Source organism: Euleptes europaea, chromosome 12, assembly GCF_029931775.1.
Source record: "Euleptes europaea isolate rEulEur1 chromosome 12, rEulEur1.hap1, whole genome shotgun sequence".
NCBI classification, from domain to species: Eukaryota; Metazoa; Chordata; class Lepidosauria; order Squamata; family Sphaerodactylidae; genus Euleptes; species Euleptes europaea.
Window position 1 is genome coordinate 62,367,876 of NC_079323.1, and position 23,633 is coordinate 62,391,508.

A 23,633-nucleotide genomic window follows, 5' to 3' on the forward strand; every position below is an offset into this window, starting at 1 on the left:
GAGACACTCAACTACCCATCCACAATGTCAAACACATTCCTTTGGTAGTGTGGTCTTTGTTGAAACAGGATCTTAAAAGTCAGATGCTCTCATCATTGCATGTTTCCTTATTATGTACAGATGTAGTAAAGAGTCTCATCATCGTTTGAGCTGTTGATATATCACCTTTTTACCATCTTGGACTTTAAGAAGGGAGGTGCTTCATTAAGTTGAAGAGGCATCATCAGGGGATTGCTGCAAGATTCTGTGTCATAAAAACTGTTATGTGCATGCAACAACAATGATGTGCACACAGCAATATTCTTTCGGCACACATACACGACTGTTTGGGTGGTGGACCAACAATCCCTTGCGGTTATTGGTAAGTTAACAGATTATTGGTAAATTAACGGATGGGGGCGGACTTATCCATTTGGCCAATTAGACATAGGTCCAAAAACCCCATAGAAGAGTATGGCCCACAAGGCATGTCATACAAAATGGAGAATAAAAATGGCTCACCATGAGGTTCTAAAATATGGATACCATTCCTGAATCAGCAAATGCACGGAGATCCTTAGGGTGGTGCCTGGGGAGGGTGGAGTTTCAGGGGGATGGCTATGTATCTTTGTTGCAAGCCTGGTCATTGTTGGGTTTTGCCCTGTGTGTCAGATTGGCTTGGCACCACATCTGGGCTGGCAGCAGTGCCCCCAGACCTCCAGCTACCTGGCATTGTGTGGCTGGACGTGGGTTTTGTTGGGCATGTGCCACCAGAGCGTGCCTTCTGGGTGATGCTTCTGGGTGATGCTGTAGGAATGTCCCCTACCTCTACGATAAAGGCCATAGAGATGGGGAAATTCCTATACTGTCATGGATGATTTGATGTTATTTCTAAAATGAGACCTCACATCCAGGCAACCACCTAGGGAAATTCCCTCTACTCTCCTCCCCCCATTTTTTTCTGCTGTTCCTTAAATTATCAAGAGCAGGGAATGGAGGGGTGGAGTATTGCCCACTGTCAGTAAGGTTGCCAGGTCCCTCTTTGCTATTGGTGGGAGATTTTTGGGGCAGAGCCTGAGGAAGACGGGGTTTGGGAGGGGAAGGACTTAAATGCCATAGTGTTCAATTGCCAAAATGGCCATTTTCTCCAGGTGAACTGATCTGTAGTGGCTGGAGATCAGTTGAAATAGCAGGACATCTTCTGCTATTATCTGGAGGTTGGCAACCCTGTCAGTGAGCAAATAGCCTATTCTAAAATCCTTTGCTGTAAGTTGAAGGTGAGTGCTATAGTTTGAAGGTGAGTCTGTGGGGGTCATCTAATACTATAAAAGCAATCTTAGGGAAAGTTGCCACCATTTCCACTCTATTAATGTTTCCTGCAGATTAGAATTTTAATTTTGATAAGTTTTTATATTGTATTTTATCTGAAATGTTGTATGCTTGCAACATATAGTGTACATTCATTGGTCTTTGACTGCAAATAAAAGTCATTCATACAGATAAGAAACCCCTAACTATTGGTCAGGCAATTGAGGCTAAATTTGTAGAGGAGTCACTTGATAAGCACTCTTTTCACCCATGCCATGAGCACTATTGGTTAAAGTGGCACAGCGTATATGCTTTTTGACACATGCAGACCTATGTTGGTCACACAGTCACATATTCCCACTATGATTTTCCAGCAAAATGGCTCTCTCAGAGTAGGGACTTCAGGAGGTAGAGTACTTGTCACTTTTACTTATGCCATCATTTTAATAAGTGGTCCACCCTTATGTTTATTCTATCAGTTGCATTAGAGGCATAGAAAGTAACCAAATAATTATACGTAAAAAAACTTGCAAAACTCTCAAAATTTGGTCCTTTCTATTCATTTCAGCCTTTTCACAGTTCATGTTCTCTACATTATAAATGGTGCCATTGCTTGGTTATGTTGCAGAATAGATTGGCAAGTCTAGATTTTTAAATCTGGAGTCTGCTAAATTGGAAAAATGTGCTTCTGTAATGCATTATCTATTATGGATTCTAAACACCTGGTTATGCCAATGAAGTAAGTAGGAGTTAGCAAGTTGTAGTGGGTTCCAGTAGGATGATGCTTCCAGTGCCAGCTGGGAATTGCACTTTCTCAGAATCAAATCACATTTTTAAATTGCTGGAAACATGATATTCCCACATCCTTGAACTATGTTTAACCGTTGGTAATTAGAGCTATATGGATGGCGATTGTTGAAGCCCAACAGGAATATACCTGGAACAAATTAAATGATTGTTTTGTTTTCTCCACCAGTGTTGCTAGTCAGCTGTGTCTTAAAATGGAGGACATTTTCCTATTTATTGTGAGTGTGTATACAATTATATAAAGTATGAAGAGGTTCAAAGAAAAATTACATTAGAGATCTTTCACAGTGGGTAGCCGTGTTAGTCTGTCTGCAGTAGTAGAAAAGGGCCAGAGTCCACTAGCACCTTAAAGACTAACAAAAATATTTTCTGGTAGGGTAGGAGCTTTCGTGAGCCACAGCTCACTTCTTCAGATACCAGAAGTGAGCTGTGGCTCATACGAAAAGCTCATACCCTACCAGAAAATATTTTTGTTAGTCTTTAAGGTGCTACTGGACTCTGGCCCTTTTCTACTAATAGAGATCTTTGTGATGACAGATCTGTAGAGATCTCTGAAAAGTCCTACTTCCCTCAGAAACTGAATGGTGTGACCTTGTACACCTAGCAACAGAAAGAACTTGTTAAGCTGGTTAGATATATTACATTGAAAAGGGCATTGAATAGGAATTTCCCCCGTTATATTTATTTTCTTCTTTTTTCAGATAACCTTCAAGAGACATGGCTTTTTTTTCACGATGGTATTTGCTGTAGCTTGTTTTGCCATGTTGAATTCTATTGGAATCTGCCCAGTGTGTCAAAGGGACATGCCTGTTATTGACAGAAACACTGGAGATTTTGTGAAGCTGCCTGATGCAAATTGTGGGAGGAATCCACCATTCCTAGTAATACTGGTGACATCTCAACTCAGTCAAACTACAGCCCGGCTGGCTATCCGTGAAACATGGGGCCAAGAAAGAATAATCGCTGGTAAACGCATTGTGACATATTTTCTCCTGGGAAATAATTCACGTCCCTATGACCAGTTTGTCGCTACTACAGAAAGCTCACTATATAAAGACATAATCCAAAAGGATTTTCTGGATACATATTACAATTTAACTTTAAAAACTTTGATGGGCCTTGAATGGGTTCACAAATTCTGTTCACAGTCTAGCTTTGTCATGAAAACTGATTCTGATGTGTTTGTTAATACTTATTACTTGACAGAACTTCTTTTAAAAAGAAACAAAAAAACTAGATTTTTCACAGGTTTTTTAAAAATGCACGAACACCCCATAAGGTATCCAGGTAGTAAATGGCATGTTAATAAACAGGAATATCCAGGAAGCAAGTATCCTCCATTTTGTTCAGGAACTGGTTATGTATTCTCCACTGATCTTGCTAGTCAGGTGTACATCATTTCCAAAAAGGTCCCATATATTAAACTGGAAGATGTGTTTGTTGGTCTGTGCCTTGATGAACTCAAAATTAAGCCAGAAATGCTTCATTCAGAGCCAACATTTTTTGCAGCCCGGGTTGAATTTTCTCCTTGCCGCTACAGGAAACTTGTCACGAGCCATTTTATCACTGCTAATGAAATGATGGTGTACTGGAATGAAATGGAGAAGTCAATTATTAAAGAATGCCCAGGTGGTTAGTATTCTTCAATTTACAAAGATCTAAAAATATTGGTCAAAAGACTAAACAAACAAATAGCAAAGTTTTCAGACACTGGACTAGGAATACTGATATGTTAATTAATTTACATATAAAATGCAGTTCTACTTCAAATTATACATTTTTCAATTTTAAAAAAGCAGTTGGTTCTTTACATAGACCATAGTTTTCCCGGCTTCTTCTTCTTCTTTTTTTAATAAAACCTTGATCCCAAACATGTTAATATGGTCATAGGTCCAATTTGGTTTAAATGAAATTATTTTCCAAAACTGGCCAGGTTTGCACACACTAATTATCACATAGTAAAATTTTCTTGGGCTGTACTGGTTCAGATGGCAGGTGAGGAATTGCATGACTAAATGCTCCCTCATAAAATGTGGTTCTACTTCAAATGGTGCATTTTTCGATTTTAAAATAGCCATTCTTGCTGCATCTGGAAGATGATATGCTCAGAAAATATGCTTCCTTAACATGATAATTTTAAAAATATATTCAGAATTTGCGTGTCTAAGGAAGCATCTTAAGATGCCGTTAGAAGTTTGACAGTCCAGGAACAGATGATGACTTGTGTGTAGATGACACTTTAGTGTGGCTAGGACTGGGATGTTGCAGATTTTCTTATGAAAATCCTGTAGGAGCAAACCAGTTTTCTTTCTCAAAGCGATGATAATTATGTCCCCAAACTAAAGAGTATTTTGCCATGTTAAAAACTAAAATATTTACTGTAACATACACTTTTGTGAACTAGAAACCACTTTAATCAGAAGGTCTTGGTTCAAATGTTTGTGTATTGGCAATTGTATTTTGATGTCACTGCAATTTTTCTGTCTATGCCATGGCCAAGTGAATTCTAGTCCACAAAAAACTATCACAATAAATGTGTTAGTCTTTAAAGTGCCATAACAGGCTAACAAAAGTATGTCTCTGGAACTCTGATAGGGACAGTGGCGATGCAATTTTTTTCATCTTTCCATTTTTCCAGCTGATAATGTTCGCTTTATATTTAATTGTCAGCCATTATTGCAGAAATGAGTAAACTTTTGACTTATGCGTAAGAAATGTGCAGCTTTTACATGTGTTATTTACTTATTCGTTTACCCTGTCTTAAAGGTAATAATATTAAAGTGGTTTACAGAACCTCTGTTATCTGTTTGAAATGGGCTCCACCCCAAAAACCTCCCACAGGTGGGATTACTTTGGAGGGCACTAAGAGGCAAGGGGGCAGCAGGGGGGCGCTAGAGGTTGGTCCTTTCAACTGTGTTGTCCAGTAATTTACAATAGATCAAGCTATGGCACCATGCTGGCAAATTTGGTGGAAACTATCAGAATTTTTTTCCAGACTTTGAAGAGCTGGTACCATTAGATCAAGTTCATCAGTTTTGTTGAATAAATTTCAACTAAAGAGTTTTAATTTGATTTTGAATAGATCTGCAATTAATTGTTAGTGTTTTGAAATTTTATTGTTATTCTTTAGTGAGTCATGCAAACCCCTATTTTGAATATTGCTTTTTATAGGATAGGGTTTGTGGGACCAAGGGGACGATGGCCCGAAATGTTTGGGAACCACTGCTCTAGAGGAACTAGGGTTGCAACCTCCAGATGAGGATTAGAGATCACCTGGAACTGCTCTCCTGCCTTACCCCAAAGGCAGGCGGGTTAACCCCTCCAAAGGAACTCTTCTGCACTTGAGCAGAGCTGCCTTCGGCCCCACCATTGCTGCGTCTCTTCAGCAGCCTCTGAGGTAGTGAGGCAATGATGCTGCAAGTGGGGGAGCCTGGGGTAGCACTGAGCAGGGAGAGGATGAACCACCACCAACACTAGCCCTCCCATTGCTACCTCTCCTCACCAGCCTCTGAGGCAGCAACATTGCATACAGAGGAGGAAGACATAGGTGTAAACTTGGGGGGGGGGGGCTGAAGGGCTCGAGCCCCTCCCCAAACTTGGCTGGGAGGTGGGCTGAGCCTCCCTGGGCAACCAGTGCCCACATAAGGGGCTCAGTTACAATGGCAGCCGAAGCACAGTCCTGTTCCTATAGCCCAAACAAAGGATCTTGCCACTGAACTCTGCAGGTTTGTTCTCACCCACAACTACTTCAGGTTTGGTGAACCTTCAAATCAGTGGCACAGCCGTGGGCACCCGCATGGCTCCACAGTATGCCATTATTTTCATGGTGGATCTAGAACAGCATTTTCTGAACTCCTACACATTGGCATCTCTCCTTTACTTGAGATTAATTGATGACATTTTCTTTGTCTGGACTCATGGCAAAGAAGCCTTCAAAAGATTTCACCGGGCTTTCAACAACTTCCACCCCACCATCAATCTAACTGAGAATTTCTCTGAACAAGAAATAAACTTCCTGGGCACCGCAGTACAGATACATGAGAGACACCCAAGCACCACATTATACTGGAAACCAACTGATCAGCAAACATATCTACATGCCTCCATTTACCACCCCAACCATATCAAACAGTCCATTGTCTATAGCCAAGTCCTACGCTATAGTCGTATCTGCTCCAACCCCCCAGACAGAGATACTTACTTGAAGGAGCTACAGTGAACATTTTTGCAACTACAATATCCTGCTGAAATGGTAAAAAAGATGATTGGAAAGGCCAGAGTGATACCCAATCACAGCTTGCTACAAGACAAACCCAAAGAAAATGACAATAGAACACCTCTGATGGTCACATACAGCTCACAACTCAAATCAGTCCAACATATTATTAACGACCTACAACCAATGCTGGATTGTGACACTTCCCTCTTCAGAGAAGAGAGCTTCTAACGTGAAGCAAAAGTCAGGCTGACACCTAAATGTAAACAGGAATGAAAAGTTGCAGAGTGGAGTGATTGCTTAAGTTGTATTGTTGACCAGTTGTTTTAACAAGGGTAACCTTTTGTATAGTGTTTTAATTGTATACTGTCGCTCTGGGTAGGGAAATGTTCCTGTAAATATTTTATGTTTGGTCAAAGGACCATAATAAACTATTTATAAGTTATAACATTAAAAAAAAAAGTCAGGCTGACAGTACCAAGATACTTCAAAAAGAACCTGTGAATGGCTCCCTTATGATGTGGCAATGGGAAAAGCATATTGTGACAACTGTCACTTAGTAGCAAATGACATGAATGTTCCACCTCCAAACACATGAAGAGACAAGGATGCACATGAAACATTTGTTCAAAGTGGCTTCTCAGACTGGAAGAAGTCACTATTTAGATTTCAGACCCATCAGAATTCTAACTTGCACTATGCAGCTGTCCAAGCTCGGTTAAAGCAGGAGTAAATGTACTGAGCAAGTTTTCAGAAGGCCAGCAGAAGCAAATGTGAGATGCTAGAGAGAGGTACTGCTTACAATTTTAGCAACAGTAAGGTACCTTGCCTGTCAGGGCATGATGAGGAAGAATCAAACCTGAAACAGCACTTACTGCTATGTGCTGCAGATGTTCCACAGCTGAAATCATGGTTGAATCGTACAAACTACAAATGGATTTCACCTACCATTGTGAATGAAATGCTTGAGATCGTGGCTCACAACGTTCTACGTACACTAGTGAGAGAGATTAAAACAGCTGTTTATTACAATTGTAATTGTTGATGAGGCCACAGATATCAGCATACAAGAACAGGTTTCAGTTCGCTTCTGCATTGCAACAGAGGATATGTTTGGGGAGGAATTCTTTTTTGGATTTTATGAAACTGAATCCACCACTGCTAAAATTCTCTTCTATTCTGAAAGATGTACTCTGTCGCTTTGATCTTTCTCTTGACAGATGTGGCAAATGCTATGATGGAGCATTGAATATTGCTGGACATCCTAGTGGAGCTCAGGCTCTTGTAAAGGCTGAGGAGCCAAGAGTACTATATGTTCATTGTTTTACACTTGTTTTGAACATGATGTGTCAGGAAATGTTACTATGTGTAAAAATTTCCTGAGTGAAGTCTCTGACATGATCACCTTTGTGAAAAGTTCACCAAAAAATCTTGCTTGGTTTAAACACTTTCAGCAGGCAGAGAACATAAATCTGAGACACTTTTGTCCCACTAGGTGGACTGTAAAAGCAACTTCCTTACAGTCAGTGGCTTCAAATTATAGGGAGTTGATTCAGTTCTTTGAGAATATATCATAAGAAAAGAACATAAGAAAGGCCATGCTGGATCAGAACATGGTCATCAAGTCCAGCAGTCTGTTCACACAGTGGCCAACCAGGTGCCTCTAGGAAGCCCTCAAACAAGATGACTGCAGCAGCACCATCCTGCCTGTGTTCCCCTGCACCTAATATAATAGGCCTGATCCTGGACAGAATAGGTATGCGTCATGGCTAGTATTCATTTTGACTAGTAGCCATGGATAGCCCTATTCTCCATGAACACCTCCACTTCCCTCTTAAAGCCTTCCAAGTTGACAGCCATCACCACATCCTGGGGCAGGGAGTTCCACAACTGAACTATGTGTTGTGTGAAGAAATACTTCCTTTTTTGTGTTTTGAATCTCTCGCCCTTCAGCTTCAGCTGATGACCCCACGTTCTAGTATTATGAGAGGGAGAAGTTTCTCCTTGTCTACTGTCTCCATTCCATGCATAATTTTATATACTTCTATCATGTCTCCCCTTAACCGCCTTCTTTCCAAGCTAAACAGCCCTAAGCGTCTTAACCGCTTCCCATAGGACGGTTGCTCTAGTCCCCTAATCATTTTGGTTGCTCTTTTCTGCACCTTCTCAAGCTCTGCTATATCCTTTTTTAGGTGTGGTGACCAGAACTGTACACAGTTTTCTAGGTGTGGTCTCACCACAGATTTGTAAAAGGGCAGTATGATAGCAGCAGTTTTATTCTCTATTCCTTGTCTAATTATGGCCAGCATGGAATCTTCTGAGGAGAAAGGAGATCCTGGGGCAAAAGCAGATGCATATGCTCAAAGCTTGTTGAGATTTGCTACTTACTTCATGCTGCTTGTGTTTGGTCGTTTGGACACATTAAACACAGCTCTTCAAAAAATAATCTATAGTTCCATCAAGCAGAGCTGCTTCTTGCTTCTGCAAAGGAGAGTACAAAGCACCTGCGGAACAACTTTGAACAGTTCTGGTCACCGACAGTCATGACAGCGCAAGACTTAGATTTAGAGAGTCCTACTGATCCTAGGTGCAGAAAGCCTGCACGACATGTTGATGCCGGGTGTGATCCTCACCAGTTTCAAACTCCTAAGGATTTCTACAGGAAAATCTTTTATGAAGCCATTGATAATATGTTTACACAATCACTTTTCTTCAGATGTGTCCCATCACATTAGCAAAATTGTTAGATAATTGAGCCCATGGATCGGGATTGTGGTTAGAAAGAGTCAGGTCAGAGCACACAATAAAACAGAGTCAAAGACTTTCTCTTAATCAAACAAAAATCCTTTACTTTCTTAAGCAGGGTAGGTGACATGGGATGAAAACAAATAACAATCTTTCTATCTAGTTCCCTATAAAACTTGCTAGAGATTCTAGCAGGTACTATGGCTTAAATCCCTTTGTCTGTGTCCCAGCTCAAGAGAGCTGAAACAAATATCTTGCATCTGTGAGATTCAAAAAGCAATGGGCCATCCTGCCCTAAACTTTTACAACCTTAACAAAGGAACAGGGCAATAAAGACAATTCTAACTCCGTGACATTCTGCACGCTTGCAATGGCGATTTACTAGCCAATAGACTACTGACATCTGTCATTTCATCTTCATCTTGAGACTATCTAAACTGCTGATATAAAAAGTTAACCCTTTAACTGCCTTGATAGAAATGGAACTTTATTGAATCCCTATACCTTCAGATCCCTAGACATGAACGCCTATGCACATGCGGTTTAAACTTGTTAGATACAATTGACCACATCCTTTTAGATTGCCCCTTCTATGTGACTCTGCGGGATAAACTGCTATCTACTTTGCTCCAGTACAAGACATACAGGAGTAATGAAGTGAAATGCAAATTTCTTTTGAGTGACCATGATCCTAAAATTACGGCTACCATGGCTGAATTTCTTACAGGAGTTCTTAAAGAACAAAAAAAGTCTTATTAACCCGACTGTAACTTATATGTATTGCCCTTTGGAGGTATATTGTTGTTGTTTTTCTATCTCTGTCTTTTGGTATGCCAATAAAGGTTAATGAAATGAAATGAAATGAATCCCAAACAAAAATTGAAAGGTTTCCTTAAGAGAGGATGACAGTACATACATTCTAAACTTTTACAAAACTGGCTTGGATGCTGCCCGACTACAGCTTCATCGGGAGTTTTTTTTTATATTGCAAGGGAGAGGAAAGTCAGACTTTTAGCTCTTTGTGTTGTGATTGATCTATCTAGTGGAGATCAAGGGAAATGTCTGCAACAGCTACTACCAGTATTAGCTAAACTTGTCAGAATAGCCCTTACCATACCCGTTTCCTCCTACCCCTCAGAAAGGCCATTCTCCTGCCTTCACAGAATAAAGACCTTTCTATGGTCAAGCATGAGACAGGCAAGGCTCAATCACATGGCTCTTCTTCATTGAAATAAACAGAGCTCTCAGGAAATTGATCTCAAATTGCAAATCCCTTCCCTCATAATGTGTTCTGTTTATGCCATGTTGAGCACCACCTCCCTCACAAGAAAAGACGGAGGAAAAATAGGAATTGAGGAGTTCTGCTCTCTCTTCATCTACCGTTACAATTTCACTTTCGGGTCCCTGCAATGGGCATATCTAGTCCTTGTTCTTTTTTTAATTTGTAATATATGTGTTTTATTTTAATGAGGGGATACAGGAGGAAAAAAAAAGGGAAGGAGGGAAAGGAAATCATCCAATATAGAAAAAGCATTTTCCCAAATATATAAATACATAAACTGAGTCGGATTTGAAGAATTATTAAACAAGCAAACGTAACAGTCCAATATGTTTATGTTCAACTAAATAAATGTTTATATTCTTAAGATATATATGTTGATCATTTTATCATCCTATATATATTAAATGATTAGCTTTTCTTAGGAAAACAATTCACCATAGAAATCAACCAATTATCGTTCTAACTAGACTTTATGCAATTCACATATGTTTGTCTATATATTTTTTGTTGCTTTTTGTGTTACAATAATAATTAATCTGTTGACATATAGTTATAAAATGGTTCCCATTTCTCATTGAACTGTTCTATGGTTTCATTGTAAATAGGATTTGCCATAAAGGTCATTCTGGCCATATTAGCATATTGAAGCATTTTATCTTTCCATTCTTCTATATTAGGAATTTGCGTTTGTTTCCAAGTTCTTGCCAATACTACCCTTGCAGCAGTTGTGGCATATTTAAAAACATCTTTAAGTTTCATTGGTAGATCAGGTGGTAATATACTGAGCAAGTAATATTTAGGGTCTAATGTTATTTTAATTCGGGTTATTATCTGTAATTCTCGTTGAATCTTCTTCCAATATTTTCTTTCCTGACGTTTCGCCAGCAGCTGTGGCAGGCATCTTCAGAGGAGTAACACTGAAGGACAGTGTCTCTCCTTCAGTGTTACTCCTCTGAAGATGCCTGCCACAGCTGCTGGCGAAACGTCAGGAAAGAAAATACCAAGACCACGGTCACACAGCCCGGATAGCCTACAAGAACCGATGAACTCTGACCGTGAATGCCTTAGACAATACTTCTTCCAATACTTTTGTAATCTGGGACAAGTCCACCAAACATGAAAATAAGAACCGTCTGTCTCCTGACATTTCCAACATTCACCTTTTGTCCCAGAAGAGGTCATCTTGGAAATCATGTTGGGCGTCAAATACCATCTGTAGAATGTTTTGTACCAGTTTTCTTTCACTTCTTGACTCGCGATATATTTTAATTCAGAGGTACAGAGTTTTCCCCAGGTTTCCATCGTAACCATCTCACCGACGTTTTGCATCCACTTAATCATATTAATATTTACTTGTTCTTCCTCTGTATCATATTTCAGTAATAATTTATTAATTTTTCCTAGTAGATAGTCTTCAGTCTTAGTTATTGTCATCTCGAATTCAGTTAATTCTCGGAATGCTTCAGATATCAGACAATCTTTTTTTAAATTGGATCTCAGTTGAAGATATGTCAGCCAGTTTAATTTTTGGAGGTTATCTTGAAGTGTTAATAAACTTTTAATCTCTCCTGTAGAATCCACCACGTCATGATATGTTATCAGTGATGTAGTTTTTAAGTTGATATCATCATGGTATGCTTTGATCGGAGACATTATAGATGGCGGTGAAGGACTGATCTTCCTTTTGTATCTTTTCCAGATTTTTAAAATAGCTGGTTTAACATCACAGTCTTCGGGAGTTTTATCTGGTTGTGGTGTTAGTGAAGAGTTCCATAAGACTTTATGAAAACCTTGCCTAAGACCTGCTTTTTCCAGGGTGATATTTCTGTTGATGGGATATTTGATCCAGTCTGTAATCCAGGTTAGGCAAGCAGCGAAGTAGTATAATTTAAAGTTCGGCAACACTAGTCCTCCTCTTTTCATCTTGTAATACTTTAAATCTGATTCTTGACTTCTTGCCATTCCATACAAATCAGTTTATTCTTTTCTGCCAATTATCTATTGTCTTGTCAAATAGGTGTATTGGCAAAAACTGAAATAAAAAATTCAGTCTTGGTAGCACATTCATCTTTATTGTAGACATTCTTCCTAACCAGGAAATGTTCATCTTTGACTTAGATCGTTTTCTATTTCACCTCAGATTTTTGCATAATTCATTCTGAAAAGTGTCTTATTTTGTGAAGATATGTTAATACCTAAGTATTTAAGTGAGTATTTCATTATTTGACACCCTGTGATTTCATTGATGAGCTTGTCTTCATTATTTGTAGTATTAAATGTCATTATCTTCGTTTTTGCCTTATTCAATCTATAACCCAAATAAGTTGCAAATTCCCTGATGTGTTGTTGTACAAATGGAAGAGTTTCAGTTGAGTTTTGGCAAATTAGTACCACATCATTTGCATAACTTTTGATTTTGTGTTCTTCATTACCGGATTTGAGACCCTTGATGTTAGAATCATTTCTTATACAGTTCGCTAAGATCTCCATTGATAAATTAAAAAGAAGCAGTGAGAGTGGACAGCCTTGTCTGGTGCCTTTTGCAATGTTAAATTCTGTTGACAGACAACCGTTAACTAAGAGACAGGCCTTTTGAGCTGAGTAAATTGCATTAAATACTTTGAGGAAGATGTCTCCACAACCCATTTGCTCTAATGTCTTTGAAATAAAATGCCAAGAAACATTGTCAAATGCTTTTTCTGCATCAAGGAAGATCAGAGCGGTGTTTAATGATTTTGATTTAATGTGTTTAATTGCACTGAGAACCAATCATGCATTGTCTTTCATGAACCTCTTGGGAATAAACCCGGTTTGGTCTGGATGTACCAGTTTGGTGATGCATCTTTGAAATCTTTTAGTCAATATGGAAACAAACAATTTATAATCAACATTCAACAAGGACATTGGTCTGTAGGCCTGAGGGAGATATGGGTCGGAACCTTCCTTCGGTAGCAGAGATATATGCGCATCTTGCCAAGATACTGGAATTTTTCCACTGTCTATTGCATCATTAAATAATGATAACAAGGTGGGTGTAAGTTGTTGTTCGTAGAGCTTGTAGAACCTTGGTGTAATTCCATCTGGGCCTGGTGCTTTGTCAGGTTTCAAATTGTTAATAGCATCAACAATTTCTTGTGTTGTCACCTTCTGATTAAGAGTTTCCTGTTCTTCTGATAGCTTGGGTAATTTTGCAGATAACAGATATCTTTGTAACCCTTGTTCTTATAAATCATCCTTTGTATAAAGTTGTGCATAGTAGTCAACTAATATTTTTTCAATTTCTTCTTGCTTATTATAAGTTATTCCATTGCTTTTGGCCCCTATTATCTTCCTCTTAATCTCTTGTTGTCAAAGTTGATTGGCTAAGAACCGGCCAGGCTTATTTGCTTTTTCAAAAAGTATTTGCTTGGCATATTTAGTCTTTTCATGGATTTTTTCAGTCGCCATGGCATCTACCTTGTGTTTAGTCAACTTAATATTACAATTTCACTTTCCAGTCCCTGCAATGGGCTTATCTTGTCTTTGTTCTTATTCTTACTCTTTACATAGGAAAAGAACCTTTTTTTGTGTGTGTTTAGCATCTCTCGCTAGCCTAAGCTCATACTGAGTTTTAGCTTTCCTAACACTCTCCCTACACGCACTAGTTATTTGTTTATAAGGCCCTGCTTCCACTTCCTAAAGGAGTCTTTTTATTTGGTTTTAAGGCCCTGCTTCCACTTCCTAAAGGAGTCTTTTTTATTTCTCAACTCTTTAAAAAGTTGTTTATGGAGCCACCCTGACCTCTTTAAGCTCCTCCCTTCTTTAAGCTTTTCCTTCTCATAGGAATGGTGTGTGATTGCGCCTTCATTTTTAAGAAACTCCCACCCTTCTTGAACTCTCTTCTCCTTAAGTATTTCTGACCATGGGATTCTACCCCGCATCAGTTTAAGCTTGTTGAAATTTGCTTTCCTAAAGTCCAACCTATATGTCTGACTACATACAGTTTTTCCTTTCCCCAAGATTGTAAATTCCAAGATGACATGGACACTACTACCCAGGGTGCCTACTACTTTAACCTCATCAACCAGTTCTTCCCTGTTGGTGAGAATCAAGTCTAAGATAGCAGATCCCCTTGTTTCTCTGTCCACTTTCTGGAACGGGTATAGCAAGACAAGTCAGGAATTTATTGGATCTTGTATTTTTAGCAGAGTTGGACATCCCTATCAAGAGCTGGCAGCAGTACAGCAGAGGAGGAGCAACCAGTGCCCATCATGCCACCAAAAGAGCCGTCTCCCCTGCCATGGGAGCTGCCCCTTCCTCCCACCATGCTATCTGCCATATCCCGAATCCCTGTGTGTGAAGTAGGAGTGACAGTACCACTAGCAGGCTAAATCCAAGTAAGTACTGGGAGGGGGCAAGAGAGGAAGAGAAAATCATAGGGGTTGGGGAGGGAGAAAGAAAGAAAGAGAAAGATAAGGAGTGACAGTACGTATGGGTGGAGAGAAGGAGATAGAAATAGTGACAGTTTGGGAGAAGAAAAATAGAACAAGAGAGAGAGAAAGAGAGAAGGTGTGGGGGAGGGAAAGAGAGAGAGAGAGAGAGAGACTGAGATAAGGGATGAGACAGTAGGAAGCAAAGTGGGGGGAAGGGGTGCACCCTCTCCTCAAGTTTTTTGCAGGTTCCCACTTGTCTATGTACTAATAGCAAAATCAGATAAATCTGAGGACACTTAAATCTGGTAACCGGACCTGTGAACAGGCAAGACACATCTTTCTACAAACCTGAACAACACCCCAGGTTTGCAGAAAAACGTGAAATCTTTAAAAATAAAATAAAATGGGAAGTTTAAAAAACCTCAAAATGGTAAAAGGAGAGCGTGTCGCTTAAAAAAAACCCTGAAGCCCTCAGTGGCTGTTGTTAGGCAACCACAGCTTTCCAAGACTTGATTTCTCTCATTAAAAAGTGTGGGGAAGGGGCAGGGCCCTTTCCAGGGCTTTTTTTGGCCTTTGAGGTAGGGTTCATGAAGCCTCGGCCAGGCAGCAATCTCTGGGTGACTTGATTCCACCTGACTGCATGACTCTCCTAGGCCTGGCTGCTTGCTACTGTTTAACAAAAAATATAAACTCCTATGCTGCAAAAAGTGGGTAATAAACCAAAGTACAGTACAAGGCTCAAAAATATTAGAAATAGAAATAGAAATAATGACAATACTTATTTCAGTGTGATAACAATCACGTCAATATATTGTGCATGTAAACTTCATAAATGTATTAAATGTTCTTAGCATGACATTTCCAAGAAACAACAATTCAATTAATTTTATAAATACAATAAATATTCCTATATATAATTAATGGCAGTACAAATTACTAGCATCTGTTGTTAACTGTGTGCAAAAAAGCTCTAATATATAACCACAGACTGTACCAAACAGCAGCTAGTATTAATGGTAGAATGCAGTTGTGAACAGGCAAAATCACTAATAAGGCTTTTCAAAAAGCATAAAGTAAATGATACCAATTGAAACCCCTCCACATGCACAATTGTATAAGCATATAAAGCAAAGGGGCCAGCTACGCTGTGAACTTAACTCTCATTACAAAGACAATAATGCAGCTAGATTGAACGCACGCACTTGGGTGTGCCGCTTGAAGCGGAAAGAAGGAGCATGTGTGTAAGGCGTTACAAAGTTGAAATCCCCCGGCGGGGGGAGTTGGGAGTGTCAAAGGTGGATCAGTAACAGGCTGCAATAACAAAATAAATCACAAAAAAAGTTCGCTAAAGAAAATAAATGCGGCTGCGTAGCAGAGCTGAAACAAGCGATGTAGACAAAAGAAATACACAAGGAAATGTCCCGATATGAGAGTTAGGAGCTGGAAAAAGGTTGTAAATTGAAGGTGTGAGCCTGGTGAATGGTTGAAAAGCCCAAAGCAATGCTAAGGGAAGGTGGAAAATGTAACAGTGTTGTACAAACTCTCACTTCCCGGTGGTAGAATTCTTGTCCGGGACAGTGGCAAAGCTCGGCAAGGCCGGGAATCCAGGAGGGATCCCGTGAGAAGTTGTAATGATGGAGAGTTGTGCTGGTGGAAATGCTTTTTCCGGAATAATCTTGCACTTTCACTAAGAATTTAGCTTCATCAGCCTATTTAATAAATATATAGTGCATTTAGCTATATTAAATTGTCTGTAATTATAAGACTCCTCCTCCCATTAGCTGAACAAATCATTATACATACCAATAATTAAGTTCAAATTCTCAAGAGGAACCACTCTTCCTTCTGACAAGTTTTGAACTGGTGTTCTACTAGTGTGTTCTGTGTATCTTTTATATAGGTTTCAGGAGAGTAGTTAATTGGTAACAGGTATGTTCTCATTGCCTCAAGTTTAAAGAGCAAATGACCCAAGGTATATATAATATGTATAAACTCAAGAATAAAGAGCCTAAGCATGTGAAACAGTTAAAAAAAGTTATACATAAATACTATTTGTGATATTTTAACATTTTAAAGATATTTTAACATATTTTTGGATTTTATAAATTTAATTTTTTTTTAAAAAAAACACTTTTTCAATTATTATAACATTTACACTTATACATAATAATACTACATGCCAATGTTATTTACAAATTATATTGCACATTTTCAAACATTTTTAAATATATTTTAATGATTAGGAACTCTTAATAACTGTATGGAACTGCATCAGTCATAAAAAACAAGACAAGTCAAATTCTGTATTGAGTCCAGATAGATGGAATGTTTTAAATAAATATACAAAACGTGTTTCTTGTCTGTGTAGAATTTGTTGGACGTTACATGCATTGTGAGGATGATTCTTATGTGCCCAAATGACAAAAAATCTCAAATCTTCAGCTTTGTGGCCTTTGGCTAGAAAATGTGAAACTAATGAATCGTCCATAATCTTGGCATTGATACGTGAGCGGTGTTCTTCATTTCTGACTGTAATGGCCCTCACTGAACACCCTATGTACCAAAGCCCACAGGGACATATAGTGGAATAAACAACATTCGCTAGTGCCACAATTGGAGAACTGTCTCAATTGAAATCTAAACCCTGTACTCAAGGAACTCATGTTTTTCACAGGGAGACATAAATTGCAAACTGAACAAGAGCCACAACGATGGTGGCCATTAATTGGTACAGAAGAGCTTGAAGTTGTCAAAGATTGTCTTTTGTTGTCTACTGTTTAACAGCAAACACCCTATTAAAGTCAGTGTGGTGTCGCAATTAGAGCTTCAGAGCAAGGTCTGCGAGACCCAGGTTCACCAGTCTGCCAGGAAAGCTTACTAGGTGATGTTGGGCCAGTCACATAGTTTCAGCCTAAGCTACTTCACAGAATTGTTGTGAGGATAAAAAAGAGGTGACGAGAATAATTTAAGCTGCTTTGGTTCCCACTGTGGTGAAAGGTGGGGGATGAATAAAGTAAATAAATACATTCCTGGAGATTTGGGGATAGAGCCTTGGGAGGACAAGGTTTGGGGGGGGAGGGAAGTGATCTCAGCAGGGTACAATGCCATAGAACCCATCCTAAAAAGCTGCCATTTTCTCCAGGGGAACTGATCTCTGTCATCTCGAAAGCAGATGCAATTCCAGGTGATCTGCAGCCCCCACCTGGAGATTGGCAACCCTAGTTCCCCTGGAGGAAATGGCTGCTTTGGAAGGTGGAGTCTGGCATTCTGTCCCTCTCAGGTCCCTCCCCTCCTCAAACCCTCCCCTCCTTGGGCTTCATCTCTCAAATATCTAGGAATTTTTTAACCAGGAGTTAGCAGCCTTATCTCCTTCCCACCCAGCAGCCTACTTGCTTTATCTGCCCCTCTGTCTTTTCTCCCGCCCCCACCCCAGTAGCTCTACCTAAGAAAACTGTGGTCCAGTTGTGTGGTGTTGGCCACTGGGCCAGGCTCACTTGCATGGAAGGAACCCTCAAGGACCTGTGAGGAAGCACCTCATTTCCTCCATGTCCCCCTCCCCACATTATTTCCTCTTTCCCTCTGCCTGGCAACCCCCTTATCCTCTCCCCTTCCCCTGCCTCAGTCTCTCCTTCTCAGCCATTCACCAACTTACCTTTTATCTGCCTCCCATCTTCATCTATATTTATGATTTATTTACTTCATTTAGACCCCACCTATCTCCACGGTGGGGACCAAAGCAGCTTACATTTTTCTTTCTTCCTTTTGTCTCCTCACAACAACCCTGTGAGGAAGGTTAGGCTGACTGGTCCAAAATCATCCCCAGCAAGATAGGGATTTGAACTGAGGTCTCTCAGACCCTACTCTGAAGCTTTAACTGCTGCACCACACTGGCTTCTCAGGGTTGTTGTTGTTGAAGAGTAGCAAGCAGCCAGGCCTATGCAAGTCGGGTAGTATCAAGTCACCCAGAGGCTGTTTCCTGGCCTAGGGTTGTCAACCTCCTGGAGATGTCCCAAAATTACAGCTGAACTTCCGATGACAGAGAAATAATCGCGGAGGTGGTTTCCCAGCCATGTGCCCAATGTGAGAAACTGTGTCGTCCACAGACTACAACTTGATCAGAGTGGATCAGGAAATGACAGCTGTTAGAGGACTTCTAAGGGCTGAAAGGGGGAAATGTGCACTCTGGGGATAGCTGGAAAAGGAAGTAAAGTTCATATGCAAATTCTGAGTTAAGATGCCCTCTGAGCTAAAATGGGAGTTCTACAGTGATTGGTGTCCAATAAGAAGAGAGTTATAGGAAAATCAGCTGTTCATGTAGATAATTTTATAGACAGCAGAACTTAAAAAAAAAAAAAACCCTGATACAGTCTTTAAGAAAAAACATGGATCTGCTAGGGTCCTACTGCAAAAAAGGACAGAAATTATTTTTTGAAAGCAAGGAGTTGTAGCTGCTAGAATGGAGACTGGTGTAAATTTAAGTCAGAGGGCTATGGGAAGATCTGGAAAAAAATTGGAAAGCCTAATTTCATTTATTATAATTTATCATGATTTCGCGAAGGAGTCAGCTGTAGCTAAGCTCTTTGAGAATGTTCCTGTCCAAATAATTTATGATTCATTTCAGGCATTTTGCTTGTCTTTCCCATTAATGAACACTGTGTCAGGGAGTTGTAAGGAGCATAGATGAGAATTGCTCGATTCTCAAAGTCAGCCTCTTTGAAGGTGACTGAAACAGTATAAATACAGGCAAAGAGAGAGCTAGAAAGGATCTCAAAAGGGTGTTTTGAGGGTCTCAAAAGATGGTGTTGGTATGTATAGCTTTACAAATATATTATTCTAAAGTGTGAATTAAATACTTTAAACTAAATCAAACTTCTTTAACTGTTATATTTTAAGTGTTGGATTTTAAAACTAAATAGTATGTAAAACTTGCTTGCTTTACTGTATACATTGTTACTAAATATTAAAACTTTGTAATACTTGCATATACACACATATACACACACACAATTACATTGGAGTACATCAATAAAAAACTTACTTTTTAAGGGAGTAAATAGTTAAGTCCTGCTTAGTAGGTGACTAACTAAAATAGCATACCACTTCTCAGGAAGGGGCCAATTCTAAGAGTATAGTCACTCAAAAAGCACTGATCCGCTTCAATTACACTGAGTCAAAAGTTGTTTAAAGTAGGATTAGGTGAGACAGAGCAAGCTACGCCCTGAAAACATCTCCAGTTCTTATGTTTTCATATGCTGTTCATCCTGCATGACATTCTTTAGACTGCTGCTACATAATATTCTTTAGGTTGCGAGAAAAGACAATCTGAACAGTAATAAGGTTTCTTTATTTGTTTTCTTATGGGCAAGATCTTTGTTCAGGTTTAAACCCAACTTTTGGGGGGTAAAAAAACATTTATTTGGAATTGACATCCCTCCCACCTGTGCTTTTGAGTGTATATACTGGATACACTGGATTCGATTTATCATTGATCCTGGAAAATTCCTTCTCATCCTGCCAACTAGGGCTGTCAAAAAATAAATAATTCGGTACAGTTCGGATTCGGCCGAATTTGGCCCTTGTGGGTTCGGTACGTGCCGAAGTCCGAACTCCCCCACTTCGGATCCGTTCAATTCGGCGGGAATTCAAAGTTCGGAAAAAAAATTCGGCCGAATAAAGCCATTAAAAACACAATCGCGCCTTTCCGCGGCTCTGGAGGGGGCATTTTTGTCCCAAACTTTCAGCAGAGCTTCAAAGGACGTATATTGAAAGACTCCCCAAGTTTTGTAAAGATTGGGTCAGGGGGGGCTGAGATATGGGCCCTGAAAGGGGTCCCCCCCACCCTTAATGTGTATCTCTCAGCAGAGCTTGCCGCCCATGCACAAAGCTCCCAGCCCCGACAAACAGCTGATGAGAGCAAGGGCGGGGCAGGTGTGAAGAATTTTGCAAAACAATACAACTGCAAAGCAACACAAGCACGCAATGCAACACCTTTGCAACAGTGCAAAGCAACACCTGACACCTGGGAGTTTGCATACCATGGAAAGGGATAGAGGCAGCTAGCTATGCATAATGAGCAGGAGGGGGTGGAATTTCTCCTTTTGCATTGGACTTGGGACCAGGCAGATGCATTCTTTAAGTCACCATTTGAAAACCAGTTTTGAGCAAGCATCAAAATAACCTAACTGATCTTATAAATGAGGAAAAACCTGAAGAATAAAAATGAACCCCCCCCCTCAAACCAGGGAGAGAGAGACTGGAGGGGGAACACACACCCCAGGCAGAACCGGCAAAAGCCCCCTTTGGCTTCCCCCCCACCCACAGAAACTGCTCCCTCCCCACACACACAGAGAGACTCTGCTTTCCCCCCCACACACACACAGAAAAGAAAAATTATAGATTAAAGCCCCCAAAGGGGTCTTACTGTGGCTGTCTTCTGTTCCAGCAGGAGGGGCTGGGAGGCTGGGTAATCCAATATGATTCCATTTGTATCCAATATAAGATCCATATGTATGCATCTCTCGAGGGTGATCCATTCATCCCAATAGGGAAAAGGGGAAAGCCCATATCTCGGGGGGCCCTGGGAATTTGCTATATTATATTTATTTTCCTCTTTTTCAGATGATCATCAAGATAAAAGTTTTTCTTTTCACTATGGCATTTGCCATACTTTGTTTAAGCATATTCACAATGCTGAATTGTACTGAAGTCTGGTCATTCTTTCAAAAGGATGCATCAATTTTCAAGAGAAAGGATAGTGATTTTTTCAAACTGCCCGATATAGATTGCAGTAGAAATCCACCATTCTTAGTAATACTTGTAACATCTCGTCTTGGCCAAATTAAGTCCCGGATGGCTATCCGTGAAACGTGGGGCAAAGAAAGAGTAATTGCTGACAAACGCATTGTGACATTTTTTCTCCTGGGAAACTCTTTGCAGTCCTATAACCAGCTTATTGTTACTGCAGAAAATTTACTATTTAGAGACATCATCCAAAAGGATTTTCTGGACACGTATTATAATTTAACTTTAAAGACACTGATGGGCCTTGAATGGGTTCACAAATTCTGTCCACAATCTAGCTTTGTCATGAAAACTGATTCTGATATGTTTGTTAATACCTATTACTTGACAGAACTCCTTTTGAAAAGAAACAAAACAACCAGATTCTTCACAGGTGTTTTAAAAATGCATGATGGTCCAATAAGAGATCCAGGGAGTAAATGGTATGTGAGTAAAGAAGAATACCCAGAGAATAAATACCCTCCATTTTGTTCAGGAACTGGTTATGTCTTCTCTGCTGATGTTGCTAGTCATGTGTACATAGTTGCAAAAAAGGTTCGTTTTTTAAAGCTGGAAGATGTGTTTGTAGGTCTGTGCCTGGCTGAACTCAAAATTAAACCAGAAATGCTTCATTCAGAGCCAACATTTTTTGCAGACCGGGTTGAATTTTCTCCTTGCCGCTACAGGAAACTTATCACAAGCCATTTTGTCACTGCTACTGAAATGATGGTGTATTGGAATGGACTAGAGAGGTCCATGGTTGAAGAATGCCCAGGAGTTCAATGATCTACAACCCCCACCTTTTTTTGCCTTTAGGGTAAAAACAGCAAACTGTTCAATGTTGCAATGTTAGTTAATTCACTGATTAGAATCACCAACAATCACCTCTCTGTGATTGACACAGATCATTTTGAAAATATATTAAAATAATATGTGAACAGAATACAGCATATTAAATTAAAATATTAGCATATTATTTCCTTTTGTTCACTGTTTTGTCCCTTTGTAACAAAGCAGTCCTATGAATATATACCAATAAGTAGTTGTCCCAATCATGTTTCCAAAAGAACTCACTTGATCTTACTCATTCAATTGCAATCAGATTAAATAATAATTTGGTCAATTTTAGTCTATTATAAATTATTTGGAAATTTTAATTAGGAATGTTTTAGTTGAACTGGAATAATTTTTTACCTTTTGTATAAATGATACATGTGTTTTACTGGCTTATGCTGTATGAATAATAAATCTGAATCCGATTTTAATCATTCTGAGTAAATTTAGGTGCAGAATGAAAAGTATCATCATCATCAATACTGCCTTTTGGTTTAACCTTTAAATTCCCCTTTGTCTTTTTACAATTTTTGTTATAAAACCTTGATTCCAAACACATTTATTTGGCAATAAGAAAATTATGCTTCAGCTCATAGGGGTCATACAGTTTCTCCACATAAGCCTGTTGCATATTCATGAATCTAATCACATATATGCATTCATGTCAATCTATTGGAACTTTCACACAGCCCAAATAATGCACTTTCCATCCACTTTCACTGTTTGCAAGTGGATCGTTTGCAAGTGGATCGTTTGCAAGGAATTCGCTGAGGTTCTCTGCCATCTCCCTGTCTAAGGGTAATCTTAAGGATTCTGGAGATCTGAGCAAAAGACAGGGATGGGGCTTCCCACACCCCATTTGTTCTCACCCAACCCTCTCTGGAAAAGAATACATGCAGTACCAAATGTACAAATGGTTTGAATTCCAGAAGTTTATTTTTAAGGGCTTTCTCCACTTTTTTGCCCCCCTGTTAATTCTGGCTCCAGGTTGGGAAATTCCTGTAGATTTGGGGGTGGAGCCTTGGGAATGTCAGGTTTGGGAAGGGGAAGTGACCTTAGCATGGTATAATGCCATCGACTCCACCCGCCAAAGCAGCCATTTTCTCCAGGGGAAATGATCTGGGTCATCTCAAAAGCAGTTGTAATTCCAGGTGATCTCCACCCCCCCCACCAGGAGTTTGGCAACCCTAGTTCCCCTGGAGAAATTGGCTGCTTTGGAAGGTGGAGCCTATGACATTCTGCCCGTCTGAGGTCCCTCCCCTCCTCAAAC

The 23,633-nt window shown here is 39.7% G+C and overlaps 2 protein-coding genes across 2 annotated transcripts; both read left to right on the plus strand.

The window, feature by feature from the left end:
• The first annotated feature begins 280 nt into the window (after positions 1-280).
• On the plus strand, positions 281-3,731 carry LOC130485116 (beta-1,3-galactosyltransferase 5-like). The gene is made up of 2 exons (XM_056858228.1): positions 281-361; positions 2,808-3,731. The coding sequence occupies exons 1-2, from the start codon at positions 281-283 to the stop codon at positions 3,729-3,731; spliced, it is 1,005 nt and encodes a 334-aa protein (XP_056714206.1).
• A 351-nt stretch (positions 3,732-4,082) lies between these two features.
• On the plus strand, positions 4,083-22,315 carry LOC130485117 (beta-1,3-galactosyltransferase 5-like). The gene is made up of 2 exons (XM_056858229.1): positions 4,083-4,089; positions 21,309-22,315. The coding sequence occupies exons 1-2, from the start codon at positions 4,083-4,085 to the stop codon at positions 22,313-22,315; spliced, it is 1,014 nt and encodes a 337-aa protein (XP_056714207.1).
• The last annotated feature ends 1,318 nt before the right edge of the window (positions 22,316-23,633 follow it).

Bases quoted from the DNA above. Each gene is read 5' to 3' on its own strand.
- LOC130485116 (XM_056858228.1), top strand. From the start codon at position 281: ATGATGTGCACACAGCAATATTCTTTCGGCACACATACACGACTGTTT. The intron at 362-2,807 runs GTAAGTTAACAG...ATAACCTTCAAG, and splicing joins ACAATCCCTTGCGGTTATTG to AGACATGGCTTTTTTTTCAC.